Source organism: Lagopus leucura, unplaced genomic scaffold (assembly GCF_019238085.1).
Source record: "Lagopus leucura isolate 7727_CA_CO unplaced genomic scaffold, USGS_WTPT01 Super-Scaffold_739, whole genome shotgun sequence".
NCBI classification, from domain to species: domain Eukaryota; kingdom Metazoa; phylum Chordata; class Aves; order Galliformes; family Phasianidae; genus Lagopus; species Lagopus leucura.
The window spans coordinates 15315658-15333256 of NW_024962255.1; the positions used below are offsets into that span (position 1 = coordinate 15315658).

Here is a 17599-nt window from a genome sequence, read left to right on the forward strand (position 1 = left end):
CAAGGAGAGAGGAGAAGTGAGAAATAGCATCAGACTGTTAGAAACATCACTGAAGTGTGTGGCCTGTGCATTTAAACCCCTCAGACAAGAAAAACAAGTCTCCTTCCAATCCAAGATAAATTATTTCAGGAAGGTACCAGCAAGGCAGGTGATGGCACATTTTATTTATCTATTAAGAGATACAGGTTATGCAGCAAAGATGATTTATATGTGATCACTTACTTTGAGGAACTCCAGTCACAGACCAGGATCCTACTGCATTAAGATTAGGTACAGATACAAAGCCAACTCTGTGTTCCCCATTCTGATCATCCATCTCAGCACAAAAAGACTGCAAGGTTCATCTCCAAACTAGAGGAAGCACTGGAAAAGCACCACCATTAAAATGTATTTGTCTTTGCAGAAAGATGCAGATACTCGAGAAGAACAAATCAAAGGCCTTTGAATCTCACTGAGAAATCAATCAGTCAAGATTATTGTTGGATTTTAAGGTTTTACAGAAACTTAAAAGAAACAAAGCTGCTCGTTCTACCCTGGTTCTGCACAATACCAGGCAATACTCTGTTGTTAAATATCTGGTTCAAAGTTGTGAATCCAACAATCTAGACTCTTGTCCCATTTGTATGTGTCACCTGGAAAGTTAGCGTAAGAGAAAAATGAGGCAGAGTAAGTGAGCTGCCTATAGCTGTTCAGTTATCCTGAGAAGGAGGAACGTTTGAGGCACGTTTACTTGGAGAGAAGAGACTTTATTGCTGCAATTTCGTAAGGCACAACTGCTCTCCACACACATAAGTCTTCTTCAGAATATATTCACTGGAAAAGCTATTTGTTAATATCAGGTAAAAGTATAACTTAATGAGGAGAGCATGTGGTAAAATATAAAAAAGCAAGTGTTTTGAATATAAAAAAAGTTCCTGAAATAACTTAGGGCATTTGAGCAGAGTCTGAAATACATTCCTTTGAAATCAAGGAAGCCACAGGGAAGCAATACCAAATGCAAAATTCCTCTTCTGCTCCCCCTGCATGTCAGGAGGAGCTTCACACCACAGAGCTGAAATTCAGATACAAGATTCAGTTGCTAACATCTCCACAGCTGAAATCACAGCAGAGGATCACTCACTTCATGCACCAGAAAAACAGTCTGCAAGAGTTTCTTCTATTTGAAGGCAAATATCTGGAGAGAAGTAAGAATTCTCAGTCACAACTTTCAATGCAATTTCCAAACCAAGGGATGGATCAGTGTTGCCTGGTCCTCTTGAGAAAAATCTCTTGCATATAGTCCCAAAATCTTCCCTGATGTGACTCATTGTGATGAATCATAGCAGTGAGGGCCTCACCCTGATCAAGGCTTTGCCAATAGTCCTGAAGCCACATCTCTTTCCAACTGAAACAAATGAAGAAAAAAAAGAGACATCATTTAAAAAAACAAAAACAAAAACAACACAAACGTGTCTGAGCTCTAACAGCATTAATATTTGTTTTTCCCTTTCATCTAAGAGGAAAACAGTTCCAGGGATGGTCATGACAATGTATGCTGTTTCTGTGCCGTTGTGCTCCAACCCACCTGAAGTAACTTGCTATGAAAATTCTCCATGGAAAGCAAGCTTGTTATTACCTTCAGACCACTTTAGAAATATCAGCATGTGAATAGCATTAGTCAGAGAGACTAAATCATGAACTGTTAGGAATAAAACCTGCTATTAAAATAAAATCCTGTAGTCCTCATACAACTTTAAGAGTAGCCTTCCATGGCCAGAATGTGTGCTACAGATATCAAGGTATCAATCTTTTCAGACAAGCCATTAAATACGTACAGAATTCCTGTTAGTTGGAACAGGGAATGCATGACAAGAGAGAGCAATGCTGACATCCCCCAGCTGGCTCTACTCTTTTCCTCCAGACCATTTTCAGTGCACCCATTCTCAACCTTCTTACTGCACACACAGCACACCAATTCCCTTCCCATTCACATTAAGGCAGACTACATCTCTCATTTCTGTTGTATTGAGGTGTGGCAACAATTTGTTCAGCTAGTAACTACTACCCTTCTTTCCTGACAGACTGATTACCTCTTTTGTACTACAGCTGCTACCCAGCCCCGTCAAATCAGCACAAATTCTGTACAGACCAAATGTGAGGCTCTTTTTAATCTGCTCCCATGAGCGCTTCTCCCTCGCAGACAGAAGCGCAGTACTTCGACATTCACTCTCGACATCATACATTAAAGCCAGCATGACTGCATTGCCCAGAAACAGATCTCAGCCCCTATTCCAGGAAAAGCATATGAAATGCAGAACACGTTACAAGCACTTTCATTCTGAAGCAGCATAAAACTTGTATTCCATGAGAATTTGGTTTTTGTAGTTAACAGAATCATCTGTGGTGGGACATTTCTGCTCAAAATTAACCTGTTAGCGTTGATTACAATATGAAGGATCACAGAGGCTTACTTTTGCATACAAAAACATCTGCCTACAGGTTCCTTGGTAAAATAAAGCACTTGGACACACTGTGAGACCGCTCTGCTTCACCACTCAACTCCTTAACCTTTGCTCAAGGAGCGCCAATGTGAGTTACATGTTTTTTGCAGCACTGAGTGAGGGCACCCATTAGTGAGTACCCTCACCCAGGCACAAGGCCAAGAGGCAGTGGGCAACAGAAAGTGACTCTTCTGTGGCTGAATTCTATCACAACACTAAGAGAAATCCCAGTATCCAAACAAATGTTTTGTCAAGCACGTTAAACAAGAATGCTTTTGTATTTCTCTTTTCATACCATTCTTACTGTTCCCTACTGTTTTTGAAGAAACAAGATGCACTCTCATTCTATAACTTGGACAAAAACTGGCACACCAGGATGAACACAGTTGAAGAAACCCCCTGAAACTACCAACTACATACACCTGGAATGTTACTACCACAAGCTAAGGATCCACCTTTAATCCTGGCTGGTTACACACTTCTACTGCAAGAAATACCTTACACTGTATGTGTGGCAAATCTGATACGCTTCTCAACTGTTTTTCTTGGTCCTAAATAAACTGTGACATCGCCATAAAATGAAAGTAGTAAAACCATGACAATTTCAAAACCTTATTGAAGACACACTGGCTTTTCTTTTCTTGAAAAGATCAAAGGAAAAAAAAATATATATATATATATATATATATATATAAATAAATATATGTATTAACATATATTTATATATTAACATACATATATGTATATATGTAACATATATATATATATATATATATATATATATATATATACCCCACACACACACACACAACCACAGATTAAAACTGTTCAGGTGACTGGAAAGGTATTATAACACAGCCTTCTTGTATTTATCCTGTTAAAACCCCACTTCCTATTTGGGAAATGACTTTATGTTGTGCAAATAAACAAAACATTTCTCTTCACAAAGGTGAGAGAACTGAGACACCACAATGCAGTGCAAGAATAATTGTAGATTCCAGTTCCTACCAAACATGTTTTCATCACGAGGAGCACTGCAACTCCTGTCTTCTGCACAAAGCAGACTGGAGTTCTATACAGTACACTATATGGTGACTGTATACTATACAGTGACTGACTTCATCCCCACACTCAGAGCTAAAGGACAGCAAAACAAAGATTCAGTGATGTGCTCTGGCTACAAACACTTGTTAGAGATATTCAGTCAACTCAGCACATTTGTCAGTACAAAAAACGGGCACCTGTGAATAAGATTTAGAGTACACACGTGCACAGCATAACCATGTAATAGGATTCTAACTCCACAATACTGAGACTTGATCTGGGTCTGTTGTTTGGTGTTCCCGAAGCTGCCAGAGCCCACAGAACATTCACAGTCAGACCTTCTATGTTGCATACCTTTTGCCATTTATATCCCTGCATTGTTTTTCCACAATGGTGTTTTGTAAAGAAAGAAATTAATAATTGATGGCTCAGTAGACGGTTCTCTAAATTGACTGAGTCGTCAAAATATTCCTGCAGAATTCCTGACAAAAAAATAAACATTACCTGAACACGTTCTGGTAGCAATTTTGAATTTCTGTTGTGTTATTTGTAGTGATCATCTTGCATTTTGGAGATACAAACAGTGAAAGATCAGATGTTTATAGGACAGAAACCACAGTGCTTCACTGGAGATCCTCTTAATTAAGCCCCAGAAGGTGTACATATATGTATCTTCCTAAAGCAGATCGCAGATAATGGACAACTTTCCCTGGTACAATATTTTGGAGACACCATTAAGCAGTGGGAGAATACCACGTTTCAGCAAGATATGGCAACTTCCCTGGGATGCAGCTGTAGTTTGGGTTACATCTCTACAAAACTCGGTGCTCATGTGCACTGCACAGGAAGTTGAAGTATTTTAACGTGCATTAAGTGGCGTAGGCACCCCATGCTATGTCTTCAAACTTATTTCTTTGCTGCCATCTGCTGCTCAAGTACAAGAAGATTTATGAAGAAGAGAACGCTGACACACACAGACTAGGATACTACAGAGCACATGATAAGAGAAAAGCACATTTTGCTATCAGGACTGATAAATCAACTAACCTCAAGAAAGCAAAGGACTACAAAGACAGGTCTGTTTTACATACCAGCATAACTTTTCTATTGTTCAACACAAGAATTAATTGTATCATGAAAAATGTTCCTTAGTGACACGCATGACAAGTTCTGTGGGATAGGGATATCCTAAAGAAACTGAACTACCTCAGCTTACTTTTCTTTCTTTATTTCAGCTGGCCATTTTCAAAAGCACCCAAACATAGGAAGAAATAGCTCTCTGTCTTTTCTTCTAGTTTCAATGGACAAGTAACCTTACAAAAAATTTTTTAGAGCTTCAAATCCACACAGAATTCAGTTTTAGGTTACAGACTATTTGAAAATTTGTATTTTCAACTCTGGTATTCCTCTAGTATTTCCTCCTAAGTATTCAAGTCCTCAGTCTAGGAAATTATTAAGAAAGCTCTAAACTGATATAAGTTATGATAGAGTATACTAACAACTTCCTACTGGACAGTGTATCAGATCTTTTCAGTATTTTCATGAAGTCATTAATCCTGCAGTGGGACTAACATCAGCATGTTGCAGTGTTGCAATTGGCTGTCTGATGGCTCAGAATTGCAGACATTTGAATATATCCCTAGAAGGTAATTGTAGCAGACCACGCAGAGAACAATGACAAACATGGAAGAATGCAAGTATGTTACGCTAGCAATATGAACTACAAAGAGCACAGGTTTTAGGAACTGCAACAACCCTTCCATCCAACAGCTGACACTTCAAACACTGTCCATGGCAAAACTGAGGTTTGGGAACCCAAACACTGACTTGTTTTGTACCAAGTCAGTACAAGCACTAAGGATTAAGCACACCACGAAAACAAAACCAGAATCTTTCTTTCCTGTCAAAATTAGTTTCCTCTGCGTTGGTGTCCTTATTCCTGTCTGACAACCTTCAGGGCAGATCCAGGGCTCACTGCAACAGTGGCAGATTCCAACAAATGTACCAATCCCTGCATAGAAGGACAAAAAGCACAGAATCTATTTTGTGCTGCAGGTCCCCTCTCCTGAATAAATGGGATTGTGTCCTTCAGCATAGGCCAAAATTTTGTTCCGATGCCACAAAATATCTTGTGAAGTACAATGGGTGAGCCATACTTCTGCTTTAAAAGAAGTCAACAGGAGTGAATGAGGCCCACGCTAAACACTGTAGCAACTCTATTCTTCAGGTATTCATTCAAAAGGAGATACAGAGCTTCTCCCAAACACAGGCTAGCACGCAGATCTCTGTACAGGAGGGATGTGGCGATGCTGGAGGGGATCCAGAGGAGAGCCATGAAGATGCTCAGAGGGCTGAAGCACCTCTCCTATGAAGAAAGGTTGAGTAAGCTGGCCTTATTTAGCTTGCAGAAGAGAAGGCTCTGAGAAGACCTCACTTCCAGCCTTCAGTACTTGAGTGGAACTTACAAGCAGGAGGAGGACCAACTTTTCAGAAGGTCTGACAGTGACAGGAGAGGAAGGAATGGCTTTAAACTAAAAGAGGGGAGATTTAGTTTAGATGTTAGGAAGAAATTCTTTACTCAGAGGGCGATGAAGCACTGGCAGACTGACCAGAGAGCTGTGGATGCCCCATCTCTAGAGGCATTCAAGGACAGCTGGATGGGGCCCTGAGCAGCCCAACCTGGTGGTTGGCACTGGGTGATAACTAATGTCCCCTCCAAACTAAGCCATTCTCAGTGCACTGCACTGAATAACACTCCCCCTACAAGCAGTAAACAAAATAAGGAAAAGGTAGACAAAAGAGAAACAAATTGCCCAAGGTCACAGAGCATCAGAACATATTATTGTGTGTCTCTCAACCACTAACCAGCACCACCGGCCAAGTCTTTTCTTCAGCCTCAGTGTTACACAATATTAGCAGAACTGCCATAGCACCCACAAGGCATAATATGACGTATAACTGGAAATGTACTAATAGATGCTTTAAGTATCAAATGTTATTACTTATATATTATATATAATATATATTACAATATATATTATTTAAAGCTTTTCTGCTTCAAGAAGTATTGTACTGGTAAGTTACCTGTCTTCCCCAGGGAGGTCTTCAATACTTCCAAACCCAGGGGTTGGCATAGGGCATCCCATGTGCTGGAAATGAGCTATGTGAGGTGCAGGAGCTGGAGTTTTCCCACCAGACTTTTTGTGCTCCTGCTCCGCTCTGACCCGGGCGTTCTCCCTGTCACAGACGAAACACTCGAAGCCATTCAGGTAATTGGGCAAAGTCATGTCATTCACACCCCACTCCCGCCTCTCCAAGCTCTCTAGCAAGAACTGGTTTTTGATGCCATCAAGGTTTTTATACTCTAGGTACTTCATGTATTCCTCTCCATTCTTGTCAAGGAAATCAAGATACTTTGCCAGCTCTTGGGGGCTCTCAAAGTCATCGATAAGAATGATGGAGAGGTTGTTTGGCATCCAGTCCCGCACGGCTGGGGAGCCTCGGTACACTGGGACAGCACCCAAATGCATTGGACGCCACAGCTTCTCTGTCATGTAGTCGTTACATATGGCATTCTCCAAGGCCAGGTGGAACTTGTACCTGGCGATAAAAGCCATGAATTCGGGATCTTCTGCAGTGGCTGTTGAAGTGTCTCTCAGTCGCTCGCTGGGAAGCTCCCGGTTATGAAGGCATTTTCCATAGGAGTCAACCTATAAAATAACCAAAATAACAAGTCATCTACACAAAGTGTTTTTTTTGCCTGGAGCTCATAGTCCTCCTAAAATTCCTAACTACCTCAGTTGAGCCTCGCTTTACTCCCAACTTCATTCCATCTAGCTGACTCCCAGATTTCCACTTCTCTTATAACAGCTTTAGTCATAAACTGAACGCTCAGTTCCAAAAGCAGCATAAACTACAAGTAAGGCAGAGGACAGGAGAAACAAGATTTTACAGAAAAAAAAAAAACAAAAACAAAAACAAACAACAAACGTATTTATTAGAGAACTAAGAAGAAACTAAGAGTTAAGAAAGGGCATCCAGCTTCCTTTATGTTGGTTTAAAAGTCATATTTCTACATTGTAGGGAGCAAGCCTTTTCCAAACAATGATTTCACACAGCTTCCAGTCTCAGCAGTTTGGCAAAACTTTCCACTTGTTAGACTGAAAAAAATGATGGATGTAGGGAGCTGCAAGAGTACTGTGGAAAAACAAAGAGTACGCTTGATTCAGGGTCTGCTTCGTGCTTTGACTATACAGAGGCAGGTTTCTAAAAAGATTTTGCCTTTGCTTTGTTACTTAACAAACAATGAACTTGCATAAGAAATTAATCACTGCTAATAAAAACAGCAGAATCAACTCAGAAGAAAACGTCTCTAAGATTTCCCCTATCGACCATCCTTTAGTTTTTAAGAAAAGAAAGCACTAAATTTGTTTTCACCCCATAGAAGTGGAGCTGTTTCAATTTGTGAAGCTGCTCTCCACAGGCGGTGCCCCAGCAGAGCCAACCGGCACAGGCACAGCAGAGCCCCACCACAAGGCAGACGAGGAGCAGGCTCTCAAAACACGGCAAACTGCACGCCCATTCTTGTAAGTGGGAGCAAGGCTCGCCAATGGACTCGCAGCCTTCCTTCCCTCCCGCTCACCTAAAGCTCCAGATTCCAGCAGCGCACAGCGCTCGGTCCGCAAGGTCTATGCAGGCTCGGCACAACTTTCTGCCGATCGCAAGCCGGCCAACCCCGCAACGCCCAGCAGCTCCCACCGGCACGCAGCTAGCCTTTCTGTCCGGCCTGCCGCTCCCCGTTACGACTCACGTCTCGGCAGAACCGAGGACAAACGCGCCCCGTTAACGGAGCGGCTCGGCCAGGCCGGCCCGGCTCCCGCAGCGCCCCGCGCCGCCGCACGCACCTGGATGTACTTCATGAGCTCCCGCACGTAGCGGTCCCGGTCCGAGGGCACGTCGCAGTGGGACTGCACGTAGAGCACCGGCCCGTAGCCCCGCCGCCGCCACTCGTCCTTCTCGGCCAGGGGCAGCGCCGGGCCCCGCAGGTAACCCGCGCCGGGCAGCCACTGCAGAGTCAGCGGGTAGTCCGACTCGCGGCGGAAGGTGGCCGTGTAGTTGAAGAGGCGGATGCCGGGCGGGTGCGAGAGGAGGAAGTTGTTCATGGGCGACTCCTCGTGGAAGAGCGCCCACGTCTGGTGGGGCAGGCGGGGCAGCGGCGCCTCGTAGGCGCGGAAGTCGGTGCCGTAGAAGATGAGCGCCTTGGTGCGGCGGTGCCGCGCCGCCCGCCGGCTGCGCGTGACGAGGCAGGAGCCCCGCGGGCAGTCGATGCGCTCCGTGTCGCCGGGGAAGTGCGGGAAGAGGCTGCCGCTCCACCACAGCAGGATGGGCAGCGCCTCGTCGCCCCGCGCGTCGTCGTTGCCCGGCCCGCGGTACGACGCCGCGGCCGCGAAGGCCGGAACCGGCGGGACGGCGGTCTGCGCCCAGCCCTCCGCCCCGCACGGCGTCCCCGCGTCCCCCGGCCCGGGCTCTCCGTCTCCTTCCCCCTCCCCCGCGGCGGCCCGGCTCCCCGCGCCCCACGCCAGCGCCAGCGTCACCCAGAGGCAAGCGGGCCCCCGCCGCGCCGGGCGGCCCGGCCCTCCGCCTCCCATGCCCCGCCGCTCGGCCCGCGCCGGCCGCCCCGCCGCCAGGAAACGGCCGCGCCGGGCCCGCCCTCGGGCGGCGCTGCGTGAGGAGGCGCGCGGGCGGCGGCCGCAGGGGCGGGGGGCGCCGCGCGTCTGCGCTCTGACGTGAGCAGAACGCACGTCCTCTCTGCCTCCAGCGCAGCGAGCGGGTCGAGCTCGGCTCCGTCCTGCCGGAGACGGAAGCGGGACTCCTTCCCGGCGGAGCCGCTGTTCTGAATGAGCTCACGTGTAGCTGCTCTCCTGCACGAACATGGAAATAACGCCTTTGGTATAGAAATGAAAGGAAAGGGGGTACTTGCAGACCGCTCGCTGCAAAATGCAAGTTCTGAAATAAAAAAAAACCTCGCTGAGATCAAACAGCGCCTTTTGTGCCTTTGCTCTCGTTGAATTTTTTATCGCCGATCGCAAGGAAGAAAGGAGCAAAGCTGCTCCGCAGAAAAACAGGTTGTGAAGGAGCACCCGGCCAGACTGCAGCCCTTCCCCTCTCCTCCCTCCCGCAAAATACAGGGTTTGGAAAAATAAGCAGCGTTTATTTACTAACAATGACATAAAATACATCTTAATATATTTTTATTTCTTTACAAATTAAAAGATGCATTGGAAAAAAACAAGTGAAGAAAATGAAAGGTTCATTTTACGATCTCATTTTCACCCCCCACGCCCCTCAGTATTAACACTAGAAATTAGTATCTGTGGAAAGTTGTGGTTGCTGAGCCTTATATTCCTGGGAAGATTTTCCCCAGGTGGTTAAAAATCCTCTAGCTCTTTTGGTTGGAGGCAATGCATGGAATAAAACGTCAGCCACATTCATACAAAAACAAGGAAGGTTTTGTCAACTACTTTGTCAGTTTCTCCATACTCCCTTTTCTATGTAGTGATGGGAGGGAAGACAAATCAGCAGCGTCGTAAGAAAAATGGATTTATATACATGCTACAGGATATGGAGCTAAAACCACAGCCAGATATTTTTCTGATCCCAATAAGAACTTTTCTCTGAAGAGTCAAGCCCAGACAATAGCTCCTCTAACCACCCACAATTTTTCCTCCCCCTTGTAGTGCTCAAACTCCAGGGAAGTTTAAGAACACTTGTTAACTGCCCAAACTGCTACACAATCCCCCTTCCCACAGTGAAGGATCAAAGCCCTTAAAATTCTGAATCTGATTTGCACTTTGCTCCTTCTTCACAGAATTCTTCTCAACCATCCCCGCAGAATGGAGTGGCAGAGTGGCCAATGTGGATGGACTCGTGTCTGAGGTATTTTAGTTTAACAAATAGGCTTATAAAAAGGATTTGTGCAAGCTGATAGGTAGAATGGAAAGCGGGTATAAACATCCAGTGATGAAACTTCACTACGGCCAAAACCCTTCCCAGTAACTGAAATCAGGTACTTGCAATACCTAATACAGGGCAGTCTAAACCTCAGGTTTTGTCCCCCGTTCCTTGTAATCCAGGGCACAAAGCTGTCTCAAATCTGGGTCAGTAGAAATCATACTCCTGCTTGTCTGCTATGAATTACAACAGTGTGGCCCAAAGTGGCCAGTTCCTTATCATCCAGCTCCCACACAGCCCCAAATCACCTTGTAACAGTATTTTCTGCTCAACTTTAAGAGGATTTTGCTCTCACTGCCATCTGGATAGATTCTTCTGCAGAAGAAGTGAGGCTACAGAACATGGACTGAGTGGGATATTATCACAGGGCTGTGAAATGAGAAAGAAAGGAGTCACCACCCATACCAACAAGAAGCACTAACTACCCCTGTGCTGTTCAGAAGCTGTTGATAGTTACTGAATTATTACTTCCTCCAGTGCAGATCTGCAGATCAACTTACAGCACAGGGAAGAAAGCAGAAATAAATCTGTCCTGCTGCCTACTGGCTTTCTATGCTTTTTTTGGGGGGGAAGATTTCTGGTTCAGACAAATACGATACACTTGTGCTCTGCAATGTCATTTTTCCTCTACAAAGAGAAAGGAAATGTTTGGCTGCTTTAGCTCCCATCACCCAACCTGCCTCTTGCCCTCCCAACCTGCACACCCTCTGTACAGTAGGAGCATGCCCACGCGCCCATACAAACACACAGCAACTACTAGAAATTTTGAAGTTATCGCTTTTTCACCCAATGTTGAATCATGTACAGTGAACTGAAAAAAAAAACTACATTCATTACAACGGGATTAGCGAGCATGGGGCGGGGGGTGAACTCCTGCCAAGCACAGGAAACAATTTAGATACAAGTAAAAGACCTGGTATCAAAGGCCCTTTTTTTTTTTTTTTTTTTTTTTTTTTAAGCCCTCACCAGGAAAAAGAATTCATTTCTCATATGGGACCAGGAGAGGTTGAAAGGATTTCTGCGTATGTCATGTGTATTAAAAATTATGGAATTGTACAGATTTCTATGTTGTCCTTTTTGAGGGCGCTGGACCTTCCGATCAGATCATTAGAGAAGACTGAAATGTCACTGCTGAGTTCCAGCACCACTCCCTCCTCTAGCTCAGTAGCTGCCGAATCTCCTTGTGCATGTGACACAGGAAGTCCACATATGAAGCCCCCCCAGTTAGGCTCTTATCCTCCACCAAAAAATGTTTGAAGAGCATTTCCAGCTTATCTTCTTGCTTCACAATAATTAACTGCCAACAAAAACACGATAGTTAGCACAATTTATGCTCTTGGGAAAAAAAAAAAGCTAGATAGCTCAAAATACAACCAAGACAACTAGAAACACAGCAAATAGACCTTCTGTGCTTTCACTTTCATACTTGTGTTAAGTCTCAGTCATATTTATAAAGAAAACTCCACATACACAGTTTGTGGAGAAGTATAATTAGATTGAAAATCATTAGCTTTAGAGCTTGGTAAGCATGAACTCTAAAACTAATACCAGATTTTTTTTTCAGATCCTTGAAAAAACGTGTAAGTTTGAATCACAGTTGTTAAGACTGTGTTCAGCATTAGGTTTTACATGAACAGGATTAGCATCACCTGCTTTGCCAGGAGTAAAAGAGGTGAATAAGAGCTGTGAATAACGATCAGCATTTTTACCTTCATGTATCGGGATCTCTGCAGGTGAAGCATGTCAATAATAGACCGTACTTTCTTTGAAAAGGGGTTTTCCAGGACAGGCAGGGTACTCTGAAATGGAAGATATCCAATCCCCATTAGTCAGGTGGAGAAATATAACAGCATTAAACAAAGCCAGCAAAAACAAGAACAACACAGCAGGACTGGCATATTATTTAACATTACAAATATATTTACTGTCACAATTTCCTTGACTTCTGCTATTACAAAAGGAAATGTCACATGGTATCAAAACTAAAGATTGATTATTTTTGTATCGGCTGTTCTTATCACCAATGGCAATGTGGCTTGCCAGATTAAGCTAGGCAAAAGGAAGTGTACATGCTCAGACTGGATGTCTCCGCTACTTTCATACACCCATGCTTCTCATTGTTATTAACACAAAAAAGTTAAAATTATTTTCTCAACTTGCTTTCTCAACGTTTCAACTACTGGGCAACTATCACAGACAGCATCTCCCACACTGCCACCCAGCTCACCAAGGTGTTGCTAATCTGACTGAAGGATGACACTCCAAAGAGGTTCTGGATCAGGCCTTGCTGCACGTTCACTCCCACCCACACAAAGATGTTTAGCCCATTCTCCAGCAGGTAGATGTCACCCTTGGAGAGACGTTCCTCTGAGTTTCGGATTGCTGCCGGTAAGGAGTCACTGTCAACATCTGCTTTGGTCTGTTTTAGAGTGAAAAAATCAGAGTTATAAAACAAAAACATTTAGGAAGTCTGGAAAATTTCTGTCACAAGATCCTAGTGGTTTTTTAATGTTTATAACACTGCAGTAGCTGTGACTGAAGTATCATCTTTCTTGACTAGTTTTCTTATTGAACAAGACACTGGTAAGAGACTATTGGTTAACAAAAGAAAACAGAAGTTGCTCTGAAAGTAATCTGTAGTTTCAATACTGCTTCCTGGAGCATTAATGTAATTAGTATTTAGTGTTATTTCAACAACTACAATACTGGAAAGCGAGAATAGTAAGAGAAATTTCCCTGCAACAACTAAAATTATAGCAAGATTACAAAAAGCCTTACAATTTAAAAAAAAAAAAAAAAAAAAAGCTACCACAGATTTAAAAGATTTTTCCATGCCACTGGTTACATGCTCACAGCTCAGAGCAAATCCTCCGACAAATTCACAAGAGGCAGAAATACAGCTATCACTGAGTGAAATTAACCCAAGTATCTCAATGGATGCCAGATCCCAAATACCTCTCAAATGGCTTTCCACTGATAAAACACAAATGCCAGTCACTGGGACAAGTCAAGACAACAGTGAATCTCAAGTGTTACGAACGTCTCAAAAGACTCACCAGGGGCAAAAGCCTGGGATAAAAGAAGACATTTGTTTCTGCCACGTCCATGGATGTGACTAACTGACGAATGTAGGCACGGTCATCTGTTGTGACCTCTGGACCAGGCTGAAGGACGTCACTCTTCAACACACAATTCAAGTAGACAGGAAGCAGCTTCATGCATTCAGGAAGAATCAGCTACAAGTCACAAGCATACAGAAGATGTTCAGCTCTCTTGCTGAGTAAGCTTATGCCTGACAAAACAAGCCTAGAGTGAACCAACAGTGTGGCACAAATGTGAGAACAGAAAACTGACAATCTATATACAATATGGACCTGCAAAAGTAACATAACTGGAGCAAGTAGTGCTTTCTGAGCTCCAGAAAATTGTCCAACAAGCCATTCTCAACCGTAGTTTCACTTGTACTCTCCTTTTCTATTTTTTTTGAATAGGCAAAATAATCAAGGAATCTGCTAAAATCACATTTTAGTATCTGAGTCCATGATTCAAATTAAAGCATCAGAGTTTACCTGGCCAGCAGAAGATGGACTAGCACAGTTTTTTCGATAGCAAGCCAGGATCTGTGCACACTGATTTATCAGTGAATCTCGTACAGCCTTTACTGGGCTATTGAGAACTCCACGATATGCTGCAGAGAAGGGAGAAATAAATGGGACAGTTACAAAATGACTGCTGACAAACAATTAAAAAAAAAAAAACAACGCTATTTCCACAAAGTAAGTCTAAACAACTATTGTTTATAGTTTGGGAGTAGTTCAAGTACAAACAGTTGAAGCATATTTTTGGACAAATGGTCCAAAAATAAACAATTATGAATTCAGACAGCTTTCAGTACAAAGCTCTAAAAATATAGGTAACAAGTTGTAGGATAAGGCTACACCTTCTACTTGAAACTGTTGTCCTAAGCAACAATATCTTCACAGCTTCGTGCTCTTTCTCCTAAGTGGCTGAAGTATGAAGATTGCTCCCTGACACTTGATTCACAAAGACTGAACAGGTGTCACTGAATGACAATTTGAATGGCAGTTAAAGCTTAGGATTCTTGTTAACATATCTATTCTTACCATATTTAGCCAAGTAATTTATAAGTGTGTCTGTCTCGCAGTTTCGATAGAGGTCAGCAAGCTGTGTACAACAGTTCAGTGAGAGGTTGTGAATCCGGAGTCGCCGCTGTCCTGCACAGCTTGTATATAGCAGAGCACACTGTATGAGACAAAAACACCAGGGTATAGGAAAATGAGACACTGTTACAATAAGCTAGGCAGGGCTTGAGCATACTTCTTTAAAAATTAACACTCAGATGCTTTAACAAGCAAGAAAATTATGTAGAGGATTTGCACAGTAAGCTAAAAGCATCTGCTAAGAATCAGCATCAATGAAAGATAACAAGTGACAAGCATTTTTAATCATAGAAACTTGTCTTGGAAAATAGTCTGTGGATTGAAGCTTTTGAGGTCATCTTAAGGCCATATATCCTGAAAATTTAGGGGAACATTAATGGACAGAAACAATGAACAGTTCCTTGAGGGAATGTCAGTTTCAAGGCAACAGTCGTCCTCTTCAATTGGCACACTACCAACTTAGGCTTTGGTTCTGGCCTTGGCACACTTCTGATAAAAATTCTGAATTAGTTCCCTTCCTTTTTCTAGAAAGCCTTCTGCCCTCCACCTCACCTGGAGGAGCGCACCACTGTCTTCACTCAGTTTGTCATCATGCTTGAATTCAACTGTGATTGTTTTGTCACAGTCCAAGCCTGCCATCTCCACATCAGTTGTGTTGCTCATATAAAAAGCTCCAAAAAAGTCAGTTGCTCGAATGCCTACAAAAGGAGGATACACAGAAGTATATAAATAAGTTGTACTTTTCAGCAGAATAACAAGACAGCCTCTGGAATCCTGAAAATCCCATCATCAAGAAAACAACAAATTATCTCAAGAGACTTCAGCAGGAATCTTTTTTCAGTCTTTACAAAATGTTAAAATGACAAAGCTTTAAGAGAACTTTTTGCATGGCATAGCCTCAGAAAGTCTTAAATAAGGGCAAAAACTGTTACTTCCCATATGGTATGCTTTAAGTGGTTAATTTATTAAAACTTACTCATGCTAACACCCACCTGTGCTTGTACGTACTCTCATCACAGCATCAAATCCCACTTCTTTCTGGACATCTCTTCTTAAGTCATTCAGGAACCTATCTTGGTCTGTCTCAAGCTACAACATGATAAATAATTCAAGTTTCACCATAAATCTGAGCCGCTATATAAACTACAAAAAGGCATCACTGCAGGAGTACTTGAAAAAAAACCAGTCAGCACGTTGTGCTTAGTGCCCTACTGCTATATTATCATGCTAGAAGTTAACAGAATAACTTGTTCTTAATACATTCTTTGTGTAAAGGCAAAGCTAACAATCTTTCGGCAAGATTCCTGCACCACTTTGGAGATAAAGTGTTACTTCAATTTCTTCTTCACTATGGTTTACACCACGAAGAACAGTAACTTTTATTCAGACCAAGTATCAGTCTGATTCAACAGGGCTCTTACCTGGAAATATGCATACTTATAAATGGAGCCTCCTGTCTGATAAGTTACTACACCTAATGTTGCCACATCCAAATACTGGTTTGGAAACAGGAACAGATCCACACAACAGCCCTGGGCTACACAGTCCTTGGCCAAATTGTTGTAGAAGCTTGTCTGAGGTTGAAACAAAGTCTAAGAAAATAAGTCAGAGACAATACAAAAAGTTTATGGTTAAAGAAAAAGAAAAGTATATGGGGTGGGGGTTATAATCACAACCAAAACAATCTTATGCTAAGTCTCACTTAAGGAAACTCAGAGTTATATCAAAGTCTTCCTAAGTCTGCCTTCGAAAAACAATGAAATGTCATGAAAATTACTTCACACGTTGCTTTAATCCTGAATTCTGTTCACTTTAACACACCTATAGTATTTTATCCTGTACAATAAACTAGGACATACCTTTTCCTCTTGTACCAGAGTTGTCTACATATCTCTGATTGAGAGCAGAAGATAAAAGCAGAATGTAGAAAGATAATAGCTTTGATGGTTACATTATATGCTAGCCCCTTCTCATTCTTTCAATGAGATGTCAGGTTAATTTTATCCCATGTAAAGTACAATGTAGAACTGTACCATAAGCATCATGCAAGTCATTGTTACCTTCTCCTTATCTGTGTTGATCAGTTTCTTATCATCTCTGTTCTTTAACTTCCCTGGGGCCTCTGCAATGGGCAGAGAGGTGTGGAAAATGAAGAGCTTGCCAGCACACTCAGCTGCCTGTAGAAAAGAGGGGGTTAAAGCTACTCAGGTTAGAAACATTTAATAAAAATCTTCAGGGAAAATGTGATTCAAGGACACGCATACAAGCATCTTTGTTGCTTCATTTCTTTATGTCAGGAACTAAACACGCATCAGACACAGATTCAGTAATTACCTGGTTATATCAGTAATACCTAACACTGGGAGCACAGATTCCTGATCAGTTATAGAAAATGAAGTTTCTGTTCCTCTGAACCTGTGCTAGATCCCTGGTAGGGAGAAAAGAACTAGCTACAGGATGACAAGGAAATCTTAATATTCTAAAGCAGCTAAAAAAGGTTTTGCACAAATGAGTTAGATTGGTTTATTCTGATTTACAGCTGCTGAGCTTGTAGAAATAGAAAAGTCACAGAATCACAGAATCATAGGGGTTGGAAAGGACCTCCAGAGATCATCGAGTCCAACCCCTCTGGTAAAGCAGGTTCCCTACACCAGGTCACACAAGTAGGTGTTCAGGCAGGGTCTTGAGTATCTCCAGAGAAGGAGACTCCACAACCTCCCTGAGCAGCCTGTTCCAGTGGACAGTCATAGAAATGGTAAAGGACTTTGTAATCTGACTTCCGAGAAATCCTTAATTTTAAATAAATTAATTTTAAATAAGCCTATATGAACATTAGCAGTTTTTAGTAGATTATTTGCTCTGCCAAATTCAGTATGTGAGAAT

At 42.7% G+C, this 17599-nt stretch overlaps 2 protein-coding genes across 7 annotated transcripts in view; both read right to left on the reverse strand.

The window, feature by feature from the left end:
• Positions 1–144: 144 nt before the first annotated feature.
• FUT11 (fucosyltransferase 11) lies at positions 145–9172 on the reverse strand. Its single transcript, XM_042863269.1, has 3 exons — positions 8429–9172; positions 6609–7234; positions 145–1384 (listed from the first exon to the last, which is right to left on the reverse strand). Exons 1-3 carry the CDS (start codon positions 9170–9172, stop codon positions 1237–1239), a joined length of 1518 nt encoding a protein of 505 aa, XP_042719203.1. The 3' UTR covers positions 145–1236.
• Positions 9173–9714: 542 nt separating this feature from the next.
• SEC24C (SEC24 homolog C, COPII coat complex component) overlaps positions 9715–17599 on the reverse strand; it is a 35749-nt gene continuing 27864 nt past the window's right edge. For all 6 annotated transcript variants that reach the window (XM_042862948.1, XM_042862949.1, XM_042862947.1 and 3 more), the window contains 10 exons: positions 16777–16893; positions 16138–16308; positions 15709–15805; positions 15269–15414; positions 14660–14798; positions 14105–14223; positions 13592–13771; positions 12763–12954; positions 12245–12334; positions 9715–11832 (listed from right to left, as the gene is read on the reverse strand). In XM_042862948.1, the coding sequence (XP_042718882.1) occupies positions 11692–11832; positions 12245–12334; positions 12763–12954; positions 13592–13771; positions 14105–14223; positions 14660–14798; positions 15269–15414; positions 15709–15805; positions 16138–16308; positions 16777–16893 (1392 nt within the window). In that variant the 3' untranslated portion in view covers positions 9715–11691. The remainder of the gene's footprint in view (positions 11833–12244; positions 12335–12762; positions 12955–13591; positions 13772–14104; positions 14224–14659; positions 14799–15268; positions 15415–15708; positions 15806–16137; positions 16309–16776; positions 16894–17599) is intronic.